A 16,983-nucleotide genomic window follows, 5' to 3' on the forward strand; every position below is an offset into this window, starting at 1 on the left:
TCAGAGGAGAAGATTTTTGTAAAAGTTAACGACGACGGACGACGGACGACGACGGACGACGACGACGGACGCCGGACGCAAAGTGATGGGAATAGCTCACTTGGCCCTTCGGGCCAGGTGAGCTAAAAATAGTCATAAATCATGTTATATTTTGATTTCCCCACCGAAAAATGCAATCCTTTATCTCAACAATTAAACACAACCTTGTTCTTTCTTAAACTTCACAGAATACAACCCATCCTCAGTCTTGCGCAGTCTTAAAATAACTAGATTCTTCGCTCGAAGGTAGGTTTTGAGAGACTTCTCTGACAAGGGTTCGTCATCAAAACTGATAATTGCACTCCTTGGGGGATCCAATTCCTCAAATACGAGTGAACATTCCTTTATTTTTCTTGATTCACAGGCTTTTGTAAGTGCATTTATGTCTGCAATAAGTAGTATAAAAAAAAATAATAAGGGCATAAAACAAACCTTTTTGTCAGTTATGGCTTATATCTTTAGATTGGGTTTCACACATTTCTTACATTATAGATTGTTATGATATTTAAGGGGAAACAGTTCATCAGGAATTATTAAAAAGACGAGTATCATTTACAATCATGAAAAAGTTGGAATTAACAAACCTTAACCAATATTGCAGCTGCATGGGAATTTGTTATTCTTGATGGAATGAGAGGCGGAAGGAGTTGAGACTCATACATTTTCTGATTTTTTAAAGACTTTTTTCTAAATTTTCATAAACTCTACAAGATTACTGCTAAAATCAACATACTCTTCGCTATTGCTATTTCGAATAACAGCACCGAATATTTTTAGGCCATGCAGAAAAAGAGTCTTAATTTTGTGAATTAATAAAATGTTATAGCGCCGCTGGAGACGAAAAGAAATCTTTTAAGTTGTTTTTAAAGTTTATCAGGAGATTTCAAGAGTTTTATGTTATTTTGTTAGTAATATTTTGAGATATTACAGATGAGTCTGTTATTCGTTTTGTATGGTACTTTTTTACTTGGTATTGTGTTAGCCAACAAGAGAATAGTAGAAAGCAATGGAACTTAACGACTGGTGATATGTAAGATATGAAAGTTGATATTACATATTTTGTTTTATTTTGAATATCAACAATAATAGAAAACCAAACTTTTTCAAAAATAAATCGGAAAAAACATCCGCGCTAGAATCAAGACATAAGAGTTTTCTTTGTAGTTCATTTTCAAACGGAGCTTAATTAGTTATCAAAGGTACCAGGATTATAATTCAGTACGCCAGACGCGCGTTTAGTCTACATAAGACTTGAGATTGTTATGCATATAATTTATATATTTTTAATATTACCAATTCTATGTTTGAATACAACAATGGCATGACCAAGATCATCCTCTGTCCTGACAAATTCCTCAGCAATTATGTCTGCTTTAGCACGTCCTTCTAGATACATCATCATCGTTTCGTTACTTTCATCGTGCGAAATACCAGTCACACACACATACATTTTCGTCTGTGGGTAAATATAATAGGTTAAATTCTCAGTTCTTACATGTAATTGTTTTCAAACTTAGTTCGTATCTTGGCTATCCTGTTTATGCCATCAATGTTTGTCGTACTTTAAAACGTTTACAGTAAATTTACTCTCCTTCATTTTTCTGGCGCAACTTTTTGTTATATTTACCTGAATCTTTTTTGCCACAAAAATGTTTATAGCACTTTATTAAGATATTGATAGCATAGCAAAATCATAATTGTATTGCATGAGACTATCCCACGTGGCGTAGAACATAATTTCCTATTCCCTTCATAGTATCATATTACCCTCTGAACGACGTAACCTTCTTGCGCAACTATACGCGCGGTTAATGTAAATAACGTTTCGAATGGGTTTTTTCTTTCTTTTAAAAAGCGATAGTTAGTCATTTTCGTGTTCATTATTCTGATTGAAATGTGTACATAACATTGACTCTTTTTCTCTTTTTGATATCTATTTTCAAATAAGTTATAAAATTGCCATGTCCTGCCAACAAAGCCAAATATTAACATTGTTGACCACTATCAAGTTCAAATATACGGCTTATATCCGAAAAATTCCCCTAAAAGAGGGACAAAAAATACTAGATGGACATCCAAACTCATATGTCGAAATAAAGAGACAACGTCAGGGCATAAAAAGAAAAAAAGACCAATAGACAAATAGTAGTACATAACACACACCATAGAAAACTACAGATTGAGAACAACGAACGACAGTGATCTCAGGTCCTCCAGAAGACTAAGCAGATCCTGTCCAACAATTGCCACCCGTCGTGATGGTATAATCAAAAGAAAACAGCAAGTAAAAAATAGTCCTAATTTATTTGCATATGGTTGTAAAAAGGCATTAATTCATTGTTTTTTTTTCTTACTATATTAAACTAAACAACTTACCTTTTCACAATTTCTTTCTGTAAGAGAATTAAAGAATTGATTAATAATAACCGATATATTGTCTTTACGATTGGCACTAGGGACTCTTGGCAAAAATAAATAGCACCCTGTGTATATAATTTTAATCTGCTACTTTCATAACCCGTTACTGGTTTGATAAACAGTACCTTGGTAGTCTCGTGGTAACGAGTTCGACTCGAGTGCGCAAGGTTATGGATTTGAACACAAGGTAGGTCAAAACAATAACTTTAAATGGGATTTGCTGCTTCTGCCCTCACACGAGCATAAAGACGTGAGAGCCAAAAAAAATATCGAATAAGAGACAGAACAATGTGTATGTGTAGGATGGGATGACATGTGTTCTTTTGACCTGTTACTTATGAATAGGAACGTTAAACAATCATCTTAGAATGTCGTCTAATACAAAGTAGAATACATTATTCATATCATGTTCTCGTTCTGAATATGCATTTAATATGTCGTTGGACGTTAAACAGCTATCCATCATCATCAGCAATACTGGTGGATTTTCCTTTTTTATGTTATTGTCAGCTTTCTTTGATAAGTTTTAGGGTAAACTAACTGTTTATCAAATGTTAAATTATTCGATGCACTAAGTTTTGACTACTTTACAGGAAAAATAACCAGAACCCGATCTCACAGTTATTATTTATCAAATATTGAACTTGGCGAATATATCTGTCCACACAATTGTCTTAATCAGACCCTGCACCAGGTCCAATGAGCCCCCCCCCCCCCCCACCCCATTTATTTTACAACGATTTACATTGATAAATACTTTATAAATTAATGTAAGGAAGTTGCAACTTATTTTGCTTGTATTTGATGCAGTTCTTTTGAACTCCAATCTATCAATTATCTGAAAATTATGGTAAATTATGTTCAGAATGAATATCAGAACTTTTGAAATAACGAAAAACAAAAATCTCAAAGTATGGTGCAATCAAAACTGAATGACAGGTGAATGAAAAGTACATAATTGTTACGTATAAATATTTATGCCATTTTAGAAATGTTCAAGTGAAATTTTAAAATTGTTTGTTTATACATTTAACGACAAATATATGTGACATATAAAAAAATTCTGACGTCAGACACGCGAATCAATGAATGTGTTCGTAGATAGATGTGTTTGTGTTCTGTTAAATTGTTCCTTTATAAAATTGTTACACGATGATGACTGCTGAACCCATATTTTGACTATTTTATTTATTTTGTCTGTTTAGTTCACGCATCATTGTAAATACAACGGAATTCGATGAGACTGTCATCAAGTGAGAGGGTTAGCGCTTAAAATCCAGGTTTAATCCAACATTTTATAGATTCTGCGTACTGATGTAGTTTATCATCATTGTCTTTGTTCTATTATTAATATTACTTTTACTGTTGAATGGTTTTATGTGATATTCGTTTGACGTGGCTCAGTACTTATATATCTCGTCAATGTATTTGTACTGTCTTTCATTTTTTGGTGGTGTGTTTTGTATATGCGACTTTTTTGTATTTCTTTGGTTCTTTTTACGTGACTCTGTACTTTAAAAGATCCCGTCAGTATGATATTGTTCTATTTTATGTCATTATGATATATTTCTATCATGAATTACAATATACGTTGAACCATAAACGTCAAAATCATTCAATCGCGTTGTCGAATTAACTATTTGTGGATTCTTATAAATTCTATATATAACTTTTGGACTAGTTTAAATCGAGGTCTATTTCTGAAATTTATTCTTACACACTTTTGATGTTTAACCCTGTATGCTAACATTGCCTAGGTAAATTTTAAAATTGATTGTATGCACATTGAACGACAAATCTATGTGACGTATAAAATTTTCAGACGTCAGACACACAAATCAATGAATGTGTTTGTAGATAGATGTTTTTGTGTTCTGTTAAATTGTTCCTTTTAAAATTGTTATACGATGATGACTGTGTACCCATATTCTGACTATTTTATTTATTGTGTCTGTTTAGTTAACGTATCAATGTAAATAGTACGGAAATTTATGAGACTGTCATCAAAGTGAGAGGGTTAGCGCTATAAAACCAGGTTTAATCCACCATTTTCTACATTTGAAAATGCCTGTACCAAGTCAGGAATATGACAGTTCTTGTCCATTCGTTTTTGATGCGTTTTGTTATTTGATTTTGCCATGTGATTATGGACTTTCCGAATTGATTTTCCTCTAAGTTCAGTATTTTTGTGATTTTACTTTTTCTACATTTGAAAATGCCTGTACCAAGTCAGGAATATGACAGTTCTTGTAAATTCGTTTTTTATGTGTTTTGTTATTTTATTTTGCCTTGTGATTATGGACTTTCCGATTAGATTTTCCTCTAAGTTCAGTATTTTTGTGATTTTACTTTTTTTCTTGAATCAAATAGTATTTACCTTCAATGTGTTTTGATTTCTTTTCTTCATTATCTTGTTTTGTAGGTTGTGATTGTGATACGCAAGTTTGTTTCTTTTTCTTGGAATATCTGTCTTCTGCTCTTGGTGGCTTTGTCTTTTCTAGGGTTGTACTTGGCTTTGCATTTTTCCTTTGTTCTGACTGATCATTCTTTGTTTGCAAATTATGACTTCCTGGTAAGTTTTGTTCTCTGTTATCTTTTGACTGATAAGGCCTTTCGTTTGAACCAGCTTGTCCGAAGTCATATCCAAACCTTTGACTTTGTATATAATGACCAATCCGTTGTTGTGGACCACGATATGAAGGATAGTATTCTGGGTCTACATTCATTCTTGGCGATGTAGGATAATATTGTGGATACGGACCTTGTTGATATTGCATGCGTTCTTGATACTGGGGAAACTGCACATATGGTATTCTTGGACTGTAAGGATGACCAGGGTAATGTACGGAGTACGCTCCCTGGCCTCTTGGAGCATTATGTAGACTATCTGTATAACCACTGATTTGTTGGCGTGGTGTATTGTTGTCGTGAGGTGCATGCTGACCACCAGAAAACGGATAGGGATTTGCGTATGTCATGTCCCTAATAAAAATGGTTTGAACACTTGTCAAATAACAAGACTAAAGAAGAAATATTTCAACAAATGTTCTGTTACAAATACATCATGTCTCTTATTTTCCTTTGTCCTGTATTTTTCATGGTTTTTTCATGTTTTTAGCTGGTAGTTTTGCTTGTTTATGTTGTATATTAAGCTTATCATAGCTAAATACCAGAAAGCTTTTCTTAGTCATTTACTAGTATAAGTTTCACGATCACACCACGAATTAGTTGATTAATTAGATATGTCGGTGTCTCAATTATCTATTGATATGTTTGGGGTCTTATATCTCGGCTATAAATCTATGGATTAGATCAGATACCCGATTATGACTTTCTCAGTACGACGTATTTGGTACATTTATGAAAATAAAGAGACGAGGATTTGTATAGTATAAAGATAAAAATGTTGATATTGCAAAATGTATCCTACAGCATTTGTACATATTTTTAATAAGGAAATTTTAATTAAACTACAATAATAGTGCCCTCTCAATAAAACAATTTGCCAGTTCTGTATAAATCAGTGCAAACATTACAAAACGGTCTTATAATATTTTTTTTAATTTATTCCACGGCACTACAGCACTTCATGATCAGTCAGTTCAATGTATAATTAAAAGTCATATCTTACCATCCATAAGATGCACCTGGTTCTGGAAACTGAGTTGGTACATTATAATTTGTACCATAGGTCTGATGTGTTCCTGAGTCAAGTCCATGTTGGTCATGTTGTCTTTTGCTTTGTTCATCCGAATCGAAGAGAGCAGCAGGTATTTGAATTCTTATATTTGGAGCTGATTGTGGATTCCATTGACCAACAGACTCCGATTCCGAGATATTACCTTCGGGATCAACATTATCCTCATGTAATTTGTTTAAGTTTTGGTTTTCAGAATCCCTATCCATTCTATAAAAAAAAACCTCAAGTAACATACAGATCTTTTCATATGGATTTGTTCAAAACATTTTAAGAAAAACAACAAACCTTTTTCTAATGTAAAGACGTCTTATTGTTTACCCTTAGACAATACAGCTAGTTCACGCAGTGCAAGATATTTGAAATTTAATATGCAGATAGATCTTTGTAGGGTCCCAATACCTCGTCGAGATTGTTACTACGTGGTTTTTTTTTCAAGCACTAGTAATAAATATAAGTTTAATTAATTTTTCCTATAACTACTTGGAAATGTTAAGCAATATTTCCCCTTTCTTCAAATAAATAAAAGCATAACCACCAATTACGAATATTAACCAAACTTGATATGGAAAAAGGAAATAAAAAAGGGACTGAACAGTACAAGTTTAAAATGGTTTAATATTAGACAGTAGGTTTTTTTATAACGACAAAATTTCTTGAGGAAACTATTTGTATGTACGTTATTTTTTCTTTCTTATTATTCGTTAAGTCATTATTTCATGAAGGACTTTAAGAAAAAGCTTGCTGGATAGGCGGATGCACTTATTCACTTGAACAAAGAGCAGAAAATAACTTTTAAAAATTATACACTTGAAGGGATATGCAATCATAAGCACAGAGAGGACGACCGTAAAAGCCTCCAAATTATTAAAAATAATGAAACAATCTAAAGAGTATCTGGTGTAAACATGATTTGAATTATAGCACAAATATCAAAAGATGTAGAACTGAATAAGATACTACAAAATGCTTTCTGACGATTAATATATTTATCTTCATTATTGTTCTTGAAACTTAAATATTTACTGGTTTGCCGAAATGCATGCCAAGATAGCCTGTTCGGGTCATGCTATATGGTAGTAACAGATGACTGTGATTTGTTTCTTCGGTTACACTATTGAATACATTTTCACTACGTTACATGTAATTTGATATGAAGTATAATTCTTCGACTTTAAAATAAATGGATAAAATAATGTTAAATAAGTACTATGGGGAAAGTACTTATATGCATGGTATGACTAGGCATGAATATTTGTGACAAATTTTAAAACCCAATTTCTTTATTGTCAAGGATTTATCGTAAACTAAGTTCATCCTTGATACAACATGTTTAATTTTCTCTTTATCAAAATATTTCTTGGTAGATTAAATTTTGAAGTATATCAAGTTGTTTATAATCTTTTACAAGGGGGTTACGAAAATAAACAGTCGAAAAAAATAATGCATATTTCCTGAAGTCACATGTAAAGACTCAAATGTTTGACAAAAGTGTCTTTATTATTTATTTTTTTATATCGCACATTAACAGAAAAGGTTATTTACAGAAATGGATACAGCCATTTTTATTAATTATACTATTATATCGCTGTTTAAGCAAAACAGTCGCTATTCAATAAAATTTAAATATAAAAGCATCTCCGTGAACGATAAAAAAAAAATATACCTTTTTGAAGTACCATAGCAAAGGGAGAAAGGTAAGTTCATTTGAATACAGAAAAAAAATATATACTGACCATCAACCAATCAAATATTATATTATCATAAAAAAGGTTAAACTGGTAAACCAATAAATACTACAGCCTTAACAATTAAAAAATGAAAAGAAAGTATTTAGTTGGCAGCTATCTTTCGTTTTTCCAATCAAGTGTCAGAGATCACCAGAAACCTACCTCACATAACACGTAATGATGTTTGAATAACAATATTCAAAAAATTAAATTTGATAGTAAAATAACCAATATTCAGAACTCCAAAGAAAATTCAAATCGGAAAGTTCTTTATCCAATTGCAAAATCAAAAACATCTAACGAATGGAAAACAAATGTCATATTCCTGACTTCGTGCATGCATTGCCTGATGTATAACATATTTGATTTAACCTGGTTTTATAACTAACTAAGCCTCTCACGTTTATAACAGTCGCATATTTTTTTTTATTATATTAACAAACAGACATGACATAGATAAAAATTTCAAAATTGGGGCACAGTAGTCAACATTGTGACAATCTTATCACCATAAAACAAACGAATATGTCAACAAAGAAAAATAAAATGCCAAAAAGATAATGCACACAAGCAAAAAACAAAGGTACCAGGCTTATCATTTTGTACGACAGACGTGCGTTTAGTCTACATAAGACTCATCAGTGATGCTCAGATAAACAAAAGTTAGAAAGCCAAACAAGTATAAAGTTGAAAAGCACAGAAGACCCTAAAAATGTGCCAAATACGGATATGGTAAATTGTTATCAAAAGTGACAGGATTATAATTTTATACGCCAGACGAGCATTTCGTCGACATAAGACTTTATCAGTAACACTTATATCAAAAAAGTTAAAGAACTAAGCAAGTACAAAGTTGATGAGCATTGTCTGAGATAAGAAAATCTATAGTATTTCGAATAATTTACACTTTTGCAAACAGTAAATTTATAAAAATGACCAGGCTGGTGATACCCTCGGGGACGAAACAAAAAAATACCATAGCACAACAGCACAATGGCGGAATGTATAAGTACCGAACCATACCAAAAATGAAATTAGAATAAACTTTAAATGTTAATAATTTACAAAGACACATAAAAAAGTTTAATAACAAAATTAACGGGCTCTGACTAAAATTCTGACCCAAAAGTCTCTGAACAAATGGCACAATCAGTAGCTCATACGCATCAAATTAATGATCAATAACTGTCATATTCAAGTCTTGTTACAGGCATTTTTTAACCGAAAGACATTTTTTTTAACCATGGCCTAAAAACACAATGCCGGGAAGTACCGATATTGCCAAAGAAGGGCGAAAGATACCAGAGGGACAGTCAACCTCATAAATCGAAAACAAACCTACAACGCTCTGACCTCTCCCAAAAAAGGACATACACACAAATAATAGTACATAAGGCATACCATAGAAAACTAAGGACCCTCCAAAAACCGGGGGTAATCTCTGGTGCTCCGAAAAGGGAAGCAGATCCTGCTCCACATACAAAAGAAGTAATAATTAACAAAGACAAATAAAGGAATGCAATAACACGTTATTTTTATGTAACAACGTCATTACCTAAACCCATACTTCAAGACTATCATAAAAGAACACTATAATAAGTAATTAAGTTGAAAAACAACATCAGAACATATAATCTATGATACTTCAAGACCATCATGTATAATTTTTTTAGCCATGGCGTTGTAATTTTTTTTTTTGGACTTATGAGTTCAAACGTCCTTTTTGTATATATTGCCTCTATTTTAAAAGATCAGTCGGTGAAAATACAACATCTCAATCCTGGTATCTATGATGAGTTATTGATAGAGATTAGAGTTTGATCTTGACACAATTTATGGACTTCCTTGTTATGAACTTACATTTGAAGTCGGTATTTTATCGGTTTTTTAATTCTTTCAATGGACAAAGCTTTCATTCACCCAAAGTGTAAATTGTGGTTCTTTTTTTTGTTGTTGCTTCATGGTAGGAAACGTATACTGCTTATGACTGTGACTATGAAAAAATCGAATACAAAACTACAATATCATTTCAAAAGTGTACGCATACTATAAACACCTTTTTCCTGTTCTTTAATGAGAACAAATAAGATAATAATAGGCATTCTTAATATACCCATTTCTGTAACGTATGTCTATTGTTCTAAATGCAGATTATTATTTTCAAAAATCAAATGTAAAATAAAGTTCACATATAATCTAACTATTTAGCTTACATACGCCCTACCACACAACATTCTTTTTTGAGTGTTGAAAAATTTGTAAACTAACGGACAACTTAGTTGGATTCGTGATACCAGTCGATACCACTAGGCCAGAAATGCTGATATAAAACTAATGATAATTTACATTTCCGTCCTTACATGTCCACATATGGTGTTATTGTATTTGTTCCTAAATTACGGTGCCTTTAATAAAAAGGTTTTCAGTTATATCTAATATGAATTATGATTGGTTCTGTTAAACCCTATTTTTTTTATTTTTGTGCTATTGCTTAAATGGGGATACGTTTGTAAATCTTTAAATTTCAACGTTTGAAATTTCCTAATAGAAAACAGGACTAAATTATTCAATTTCAACTATTTATATAAAAAGATCAAACAGTATATTCATACAGGATTACAAAAAAATAATACACACAACACATTGCAAAAGGAGAAGACTTATGAATCAAACATTGTTGAGGAAATATCAACATCTTTACTCCGGATGCCAGTCTGAACATTGTTTGATTTTCTGTGTGGTATGTTAAACTATAACACTGACGCGGTTTTCGTCTACATAAGACTGACCGTTGGCTCTTTATCCATAATAGAATCCTGTCTAGCACATCACACAAGATTTTGAAAATTATTGGCAAGTGCCACTAATGTGTCTTGTAAACAAAAATGCGCGTCGACGTACAAAGATCTATAAGCCTTGTATCTTTCATGAGTGATATACATTTACGTTTTTCACCACAGTTATAAAACATAAAAAAAATAATAACGAATTTGTACACGACAATTGTAACATTCATGGACTTTCGATTTGTTTTCAGTTGAATAAAATGTTTCCTTATACTACTAGTTTAAAAATCATTGATTTCAAACAGTCTTGCTTTAATTTATTGCAAGTGGTTTAACCTCGCGTCAATATCAACTACAAAAAGATGAAGACCGAATGTGTTGAAACGTTTCAGCAGAATTCACTCAAGTGATCATAATAAAACAATTCAAGAGAGAATAAAAACAAAAGACATAAGTATAATTTAAAAGATGAATTATTTAAAACAAGTAATGAATATAAAAAATTGCATTATGTTTAATCAATAACTGTTTCTAAAAATTAAATCTTAACTTACATAAAATCTATTTACATTAAATTCTACATTTATCCTTAACCGGACTGAAATATCATACAACTAACCTCTACACTAAGTAGGACACAAGATAAACTGTGACTTTATATGATTGAAAAGATTATTGACGATACAAACAATAAATAATGAAAATAGTATGTTATCAATTTTCGCAGAAAAATGATAGGTTTAATTCACTTTATTCGATGTTTCCCAACCCACCCGGAAGTTTCTTTTTTCTATAAATTTAATAATTGTATATACATGTATTACTTATATGATAACATGTAGCAATTACTGAGGTTTCAACGGTGCATGAATATCTCTTTACGCAAAGCCACTTTGTAAAGGTCCATCATTCCGTCAATTTCTCAGCACTTACTATTATATTAATTGTCGCAATGTGCCTCTGATGACTTATATACTTTTACAAATTGTCACTCAAGTAGTTTTTCTACATTAGTTTCAATCCGTACAGCAATTCTCATCCTGCAATTCTCTTGCAAAAAAGCTATCCTGCAGATCGTCATTCTGTAAAAACTAGTGGCATTATTTTCATTTTACTTCAAAATCATGGTTTTTGACTGTTTTTTTTTGTTATCTTAAAAAAAAAAATAAATACAAAATAAATGAAAGAGTTCTATCAATAATTGGTAGTGACATTTAAATGCAGTTAGATGTCCTCACTGTGTTTATCTTCATAAGTCAGTTTACTAAATAGTATGTACATCTTCTCAACACGTACCGTATTGTATATTAGAGGGGAAAAACCTAGCTATTAATGTTACACCCCAGTTCTGTTGTTATACTTTATAGTTTCTATTTCTAAAAATAGTGGAAACTGAATAGGTCTATTGTTATTATAAAGAAAATAGTATGTAATCATTGTTTGCAGAAAAAAATATCAAGTACACTTTATTCGATATATCACAATCAACCCGGAAGTTTCTTTAAAATCAATAATTGTATATACGTTCATTTTAGATAATATGCTATGTATATTTGCCTTTTTGTGTTTCTGTTTTACACATGACGTGGATCTGTACATGTCTTTATACATCCCATCATTGTGTTATTGTTCTATGATAATTTTGTTTTCTTGTCTTTCTTTCATTATTTATCTAAGTGCTTGTTTGTGTTTCTTTGTTACATATGACGTGGCTCTGTACAATGACATCCTGCCATTGTGATTGTGCCATGGTAAAATTTTTGTGTGCATAATTGTCTGTTTTTAGTGATCAATTCCCCAGCACTTGCTAGTGACATTAATAGTCAAAATTCGCCTCATGTACCGTATAATTTGTACCTTTAATTTCTTATGAGGAATTGTATATTATGAGGAAAATGACAGTTGTAATCTTATAGTTCGTTTCTGTGTGTTTCATTGTTGTTGGGTTTTTTTAATTTCACATCAGTGTTTCTGTTGTTTGATTGTTTTCCTCATACAGTTGATGTGTTTCTCTTGGTTATTGTTTGTAACCCGGATTTATTTTCTTTCGATCGATTTATGACTTTTGAACAGCGCTATACCCACTGTTGTCTCTATTATGTCTCCATGTTAAGCTTTGCATGGAGTTTTTAATACTGGTATTATAATGGTCGGTTTAATTTGCAAATAAACCAATCTTTTATATAACTGTTCTTGGAAGAAGAAAACAAAAGAAAAATAGATTTTTTAAAAATAAATGAAAAAAAACTCTGTCAATAATTGTAAGTTACAGTGTTACGATAACAGATCTCCACTGTGTTAGGTTCTTCCATTCACTACTTTGAAAAAATAACTGTCACCATTTTTAACGGCGTTATTCATAAAAGTAAAATCACAAAAATACTGAACTCCAAGGAAAATACAAAACAGAAAGTCCTTAATCAAATGACTAAATCTGACAGTGAGACAGATAAAAAATACATGTAAATCATTGTCTGAACATGTTCGCTAGTCATATGTGACATCCCACGATAAAAACTCTTTATTTAAAAAAAACATGTAACATTAGTGTCTTAGTTGCCTCTGCAATATATTGTTAATTTGCTAAATAATTTTATTAATGCAACCCCTTTCTCTCTATGCACATAGCAGTTGACAAACATACAGTTCGATCAGTTCTATTTTTTAACATTGAAGACGGCAAAAAAACACCATTTGCCTCTTTTAAGAAATCACAGTATGTAACAGAATTTAAAGGTTTTATTTTACAGAAGATGACGTTTTATACAATTAGGGTACTTAATCAGATAAATGTTGATATGCTTTAAAATCTCATATGTAAAAGAAGGACAAGATATCATGTATTTAACTGAATAAAAAGACTTATAAGTAGGAAAGGGCGAACAGGACAATATTCTCTCTCGGAAATCGAGTATCTATTTGCATTAGATGTATGTTTTATTATATACGTTGTTCTGATTGACTTCACAGCAATCTCGCGTTATTACTTAATCAACTTCATTACACAATTAAATTTATCATTCATGATGACACGATGTCCCACAATAAAGTACACATGTAAATGTAATAAAAACTTGATAAAAATCGTGTTTTCATAATCCTAGCTAAAAATTGTGCTTATTTATAGTATAACTAATCGAAGAATTCAAATAGAGAAAAGATATTCAACGAGTAACCGAACAACACATTAATTCACGAATGCGCTACGCGCATGAGTTAATTATCAGTGTTGTTTGGTCACGAGTTGAATATTTTTCGATATTTGAATTCTTTGATTAGTTATTCTTTTTATTACATTGGCAAATGACTTTTTTTATGAAATTAGTGTAGAAAATGTAAGGAACTATATCTTTTTCTACGTATTCACAATTTGCTGTTTTAATCAGACAACTTACCTCTCAGTGATTTAGTTGATTTTAAAGATTTTTGTCAAATCCAATATTTCTCGTCATAAATCAGTACATACATGTCATCGATTTTCATAGAAAAAATTATAAGTGTATTTTATTCGATGTATAACAAAATCCGGAAGTTTCTTACTTCCTATAAATATGATAGATGCATAAACTACCAAGTATAATAGATACTTAGAATTTGGGTTTTTCAGCGGATTTAAATAAAAGTAATACCTGTTAATATATGAAATAATGTTTTCTAAACAATAAATAAAATCTTCATAGATACCAGGACTAAATTTAGTATATACACCAGACGCGCGTTTCGTCTACAAAAGACTCATCAGTGACGCTCGAATCCAACAAATTTTAAATGGCCAAATAAAGTACGAAGTTGAAGAGCGTCCAGGACCAAAATTCCTAAACGTTTTCTTTATATATTGTTCCCTCTATGCAAAAAATTCCAAACCCGTGTTCGATGCTTATCCGACCAAAATCAGAACATCAGCTACACAAATAGCACAAACGTAACATCTATGATACATAAGGATTCACCAGGTACAGTTAGGTCTGCTTCATATCTTGACATGTAGAAATTGACAATGAGGCTCGGTTGAACACAAAACTTAACAATAACATAGATGATTTAAGGTTTAAATTTCCAATTATGAAGTTTCCATTTCTATATAGCAGAGCTCGCATAAGAGTAAATATTTCGAATTTTTTGTTTAATCGATTTATGACTTTTGAAGAGCGGTATAGTATTGGTGGCTTTATTTACGATCCAACTCCTTTCACTTTCTCTTCGGAAAACTGAAAACATTAGCAATCCAATATGTTGACTCAATCAATTTATTTCAGTGTTTCAAATAGAAAAGTTATAATGTACAGTTATCTGAAGAGAAAGGCGATATTTTGTCCAAAAAGTGTGATGCAATTTTGTATGGATCAAATGAAGAATTTGATTTTACAAAATTGCATTTTTTTTAAAGTTAATCAAAGTAATGATTAAATTATGTGATCTTCTAATACCAATTTTTGTTTTCAAATCGATATTCAACTTTTTGCAATAATTTTTTTTTTAATTTTAGTTGCTTCACTGTTACATTTTACATTCTGCTAAAAATTGCAGCCACTTAGGGACCGTTCAATATTTATCAGATGGATGGGCCGGTGCATTCTTGATATTGATTCATTAAAAAAGTTAATGCCCATCCTTTTAAATTCTGAAAAAAAGTCCTCGCCCATCTAAAAAAATCTATAAAAAAAGTCCTTGCCCCTCTAAAGCTTAAAACAATCAAAAAATATTAAAGTTCTTTTTTCTATTTGAAAGTTTGCAGGATAATGTCTTGAAATCAAAGAATAGACTTTGGTGTAAATACAAAATTTAAAATGTGCTAGTTAATTCCATTTATATATAAATATTTAAGTGTGTATCAGAACCATACATTTTATTGTTTTTAAAACCAGCATGAATATACATGTATATATTTGATTTTATATTTGCAGCCTCAGATACAATATTGATTTAAAATAAAGGAAATAATTTAAACTAAGGGACAATAACTCTTGGACTAGTAAAAATATTATCATATGCTGAATTACTAATTATTGTCTTAATAACACAGCATGTTAAATATAGTTCAAATACCAATGTCCCTTTATCTAATCTTTCAAAACGGAAATTATGGTCTTTTTAAGCAATTTAGGCAGACATATTTTTGACTTTGATGCACGCTTTTTCACCTATTAATTAAATCAGAACATTTGACAGTAAAACACCAAACAACCTGGCATTCTGTAAGATTAATATATAAATGAGATAGCTGTAGAGTTATATGAAGATCTAAATTGATTTGAAAAAGTTATAAAAAAGTTTAAAGATGACTATCCAATGATTTGGCCTAAACTGAATATTTAAGCTTTTTTTAACCTTTTTATTAAATCCATAAGAATGACACCAATTCACCAAACTACCAAACAACCTGGTATTCTGTAAGATCAATATATAAATGAAATAACTATAGAGTTTAATGGAAATCCATGTTTATTTGAAAAAGTTATGAAAAAAATTAAAGATGACTATCTGGATTTAGCCAAAACTGAAAATTTAGCTTTTTTTTTAAACCTATTTATTAAATCCATAGAATGACAGCAATTCACTAAACTACCAAACAACCTGGTATTCTGTAAGATCAATATATAAATGAAATAATTGTAGAGTTTTATGAAAATCCATGTTGATTTGAAAAAGTTATAAAAAAATTTAAAGATGACTATCTGGATTTGGCCTAAACTGAAAATTATTGTTGAGACCATGTCCCTTATGTTTTTTTGTGCCTGCAAAAGGAATTTCCTCCACACCGATAAAATTGAAAGCAAATTTTTTTCAAATAAAATAAGTTCTAGCCCATCTTCTATATATATTAAAAAAAGTTCTCGCCCATCCAAATATTTCCACAAAAAAAGTGCTTGCCCCGCCCCACTTTGCACCGGCCCATCCATCTGATAAATATTGAACGGTCCCTTAACATACCGCAAAATACGTCGAATATCAGACTTTTTATAGATTGCATGGGTCATAAATTTTCAAAGAACAGTTTATATTGAATATATGAATGATATTTGCCCGTCAAGACTTGGAGCCGTACGTTTTTGTCAGAAATCGGAGAAATAATTCGCTTAAAACCATTTTAATCGCAAATCCTCGAATCTTTATTGATGTTACCTGACGAATATGAATTTTGTATTCACAAACAAGACCCTTGTGATTATTGAAACGTATACATCAAAATGCAAAATAAAATATCATTTTAAATTCATTTGTTAGCAAACAATTTAAATTTGGTTAATGGATATGAGCGTCACTGATGAGTCTTATGTAGACGAAACGCGCGTCTGTCGTACTAAATTATAAT

General features: G+C 31.1%; 1 protein-coding gene across 1 annotated transcript; it reads right to left on the reverse strand.

Moving 5' to 3' along the window:
- Positions 1-139: 139 nt before the first annotated feature.
- Positions 140-11,435, reverse strand: LOC139521728 (uncharacterized). The gene is made up of 6 exons (XM_071315290.1): positions 11,240-11,435; positions 6,089-6,364; positions 4,835-5,439; positions 2,416-2,432; positions 1,333-1,495; positions 140-425 (listed from the first exon to the last, which is right to left on the reverse strand). Exons 2-6 carry the CDS (start codon positions 6,361-6,363, stop codon positions 193-195), a joined length of 1,293 nt encoding a protein of 430 aa, XP_071171391.1. The 5' UTR covers position 6,364; positions 11,240-11,435; the 3' UTR covers positions 140-192.
- Between the last annotated feature and the right edge of the window lie 5,548 nt (positions 11,436-16,983).

Source organism: Mytilus edulis, chromosome 4 (genome assembly GCF_963676685.1).
Source record: "Mytilus edulis chromosome 4, xbMytEdul2.2, whole genome shotgun sequence".
Classification (NCBI taxonomy): domain Eukaryota; kingdom Metazoa; phylum Mollusca; class Bivalvia; order Mytilida; family Mytilidae; genus Mytilus; species Mytilus edulis.

Coding starts and splice junctions, on each gene's coding strand:
- LOC139521728 (XM_071315290.1), bottom strand. CDS start 6,363: ATGGATAGGGATTCTGAAAACCAAAACTTAAACAAATTACATGAGGAT. Junction 5,440..6,088: donor CCAGGTGCATCTTATGGATG/GTAAGATATGAC, acceptor CATTTTTATTAG/GGACATGACATACGCAAATC. Junction 426..1,332: donor TGTATTCAAACATAGAATTG/GTAATATTAAAA, acceptor TACTTATTGCAG/ACATAAATGCACTTACAAAA.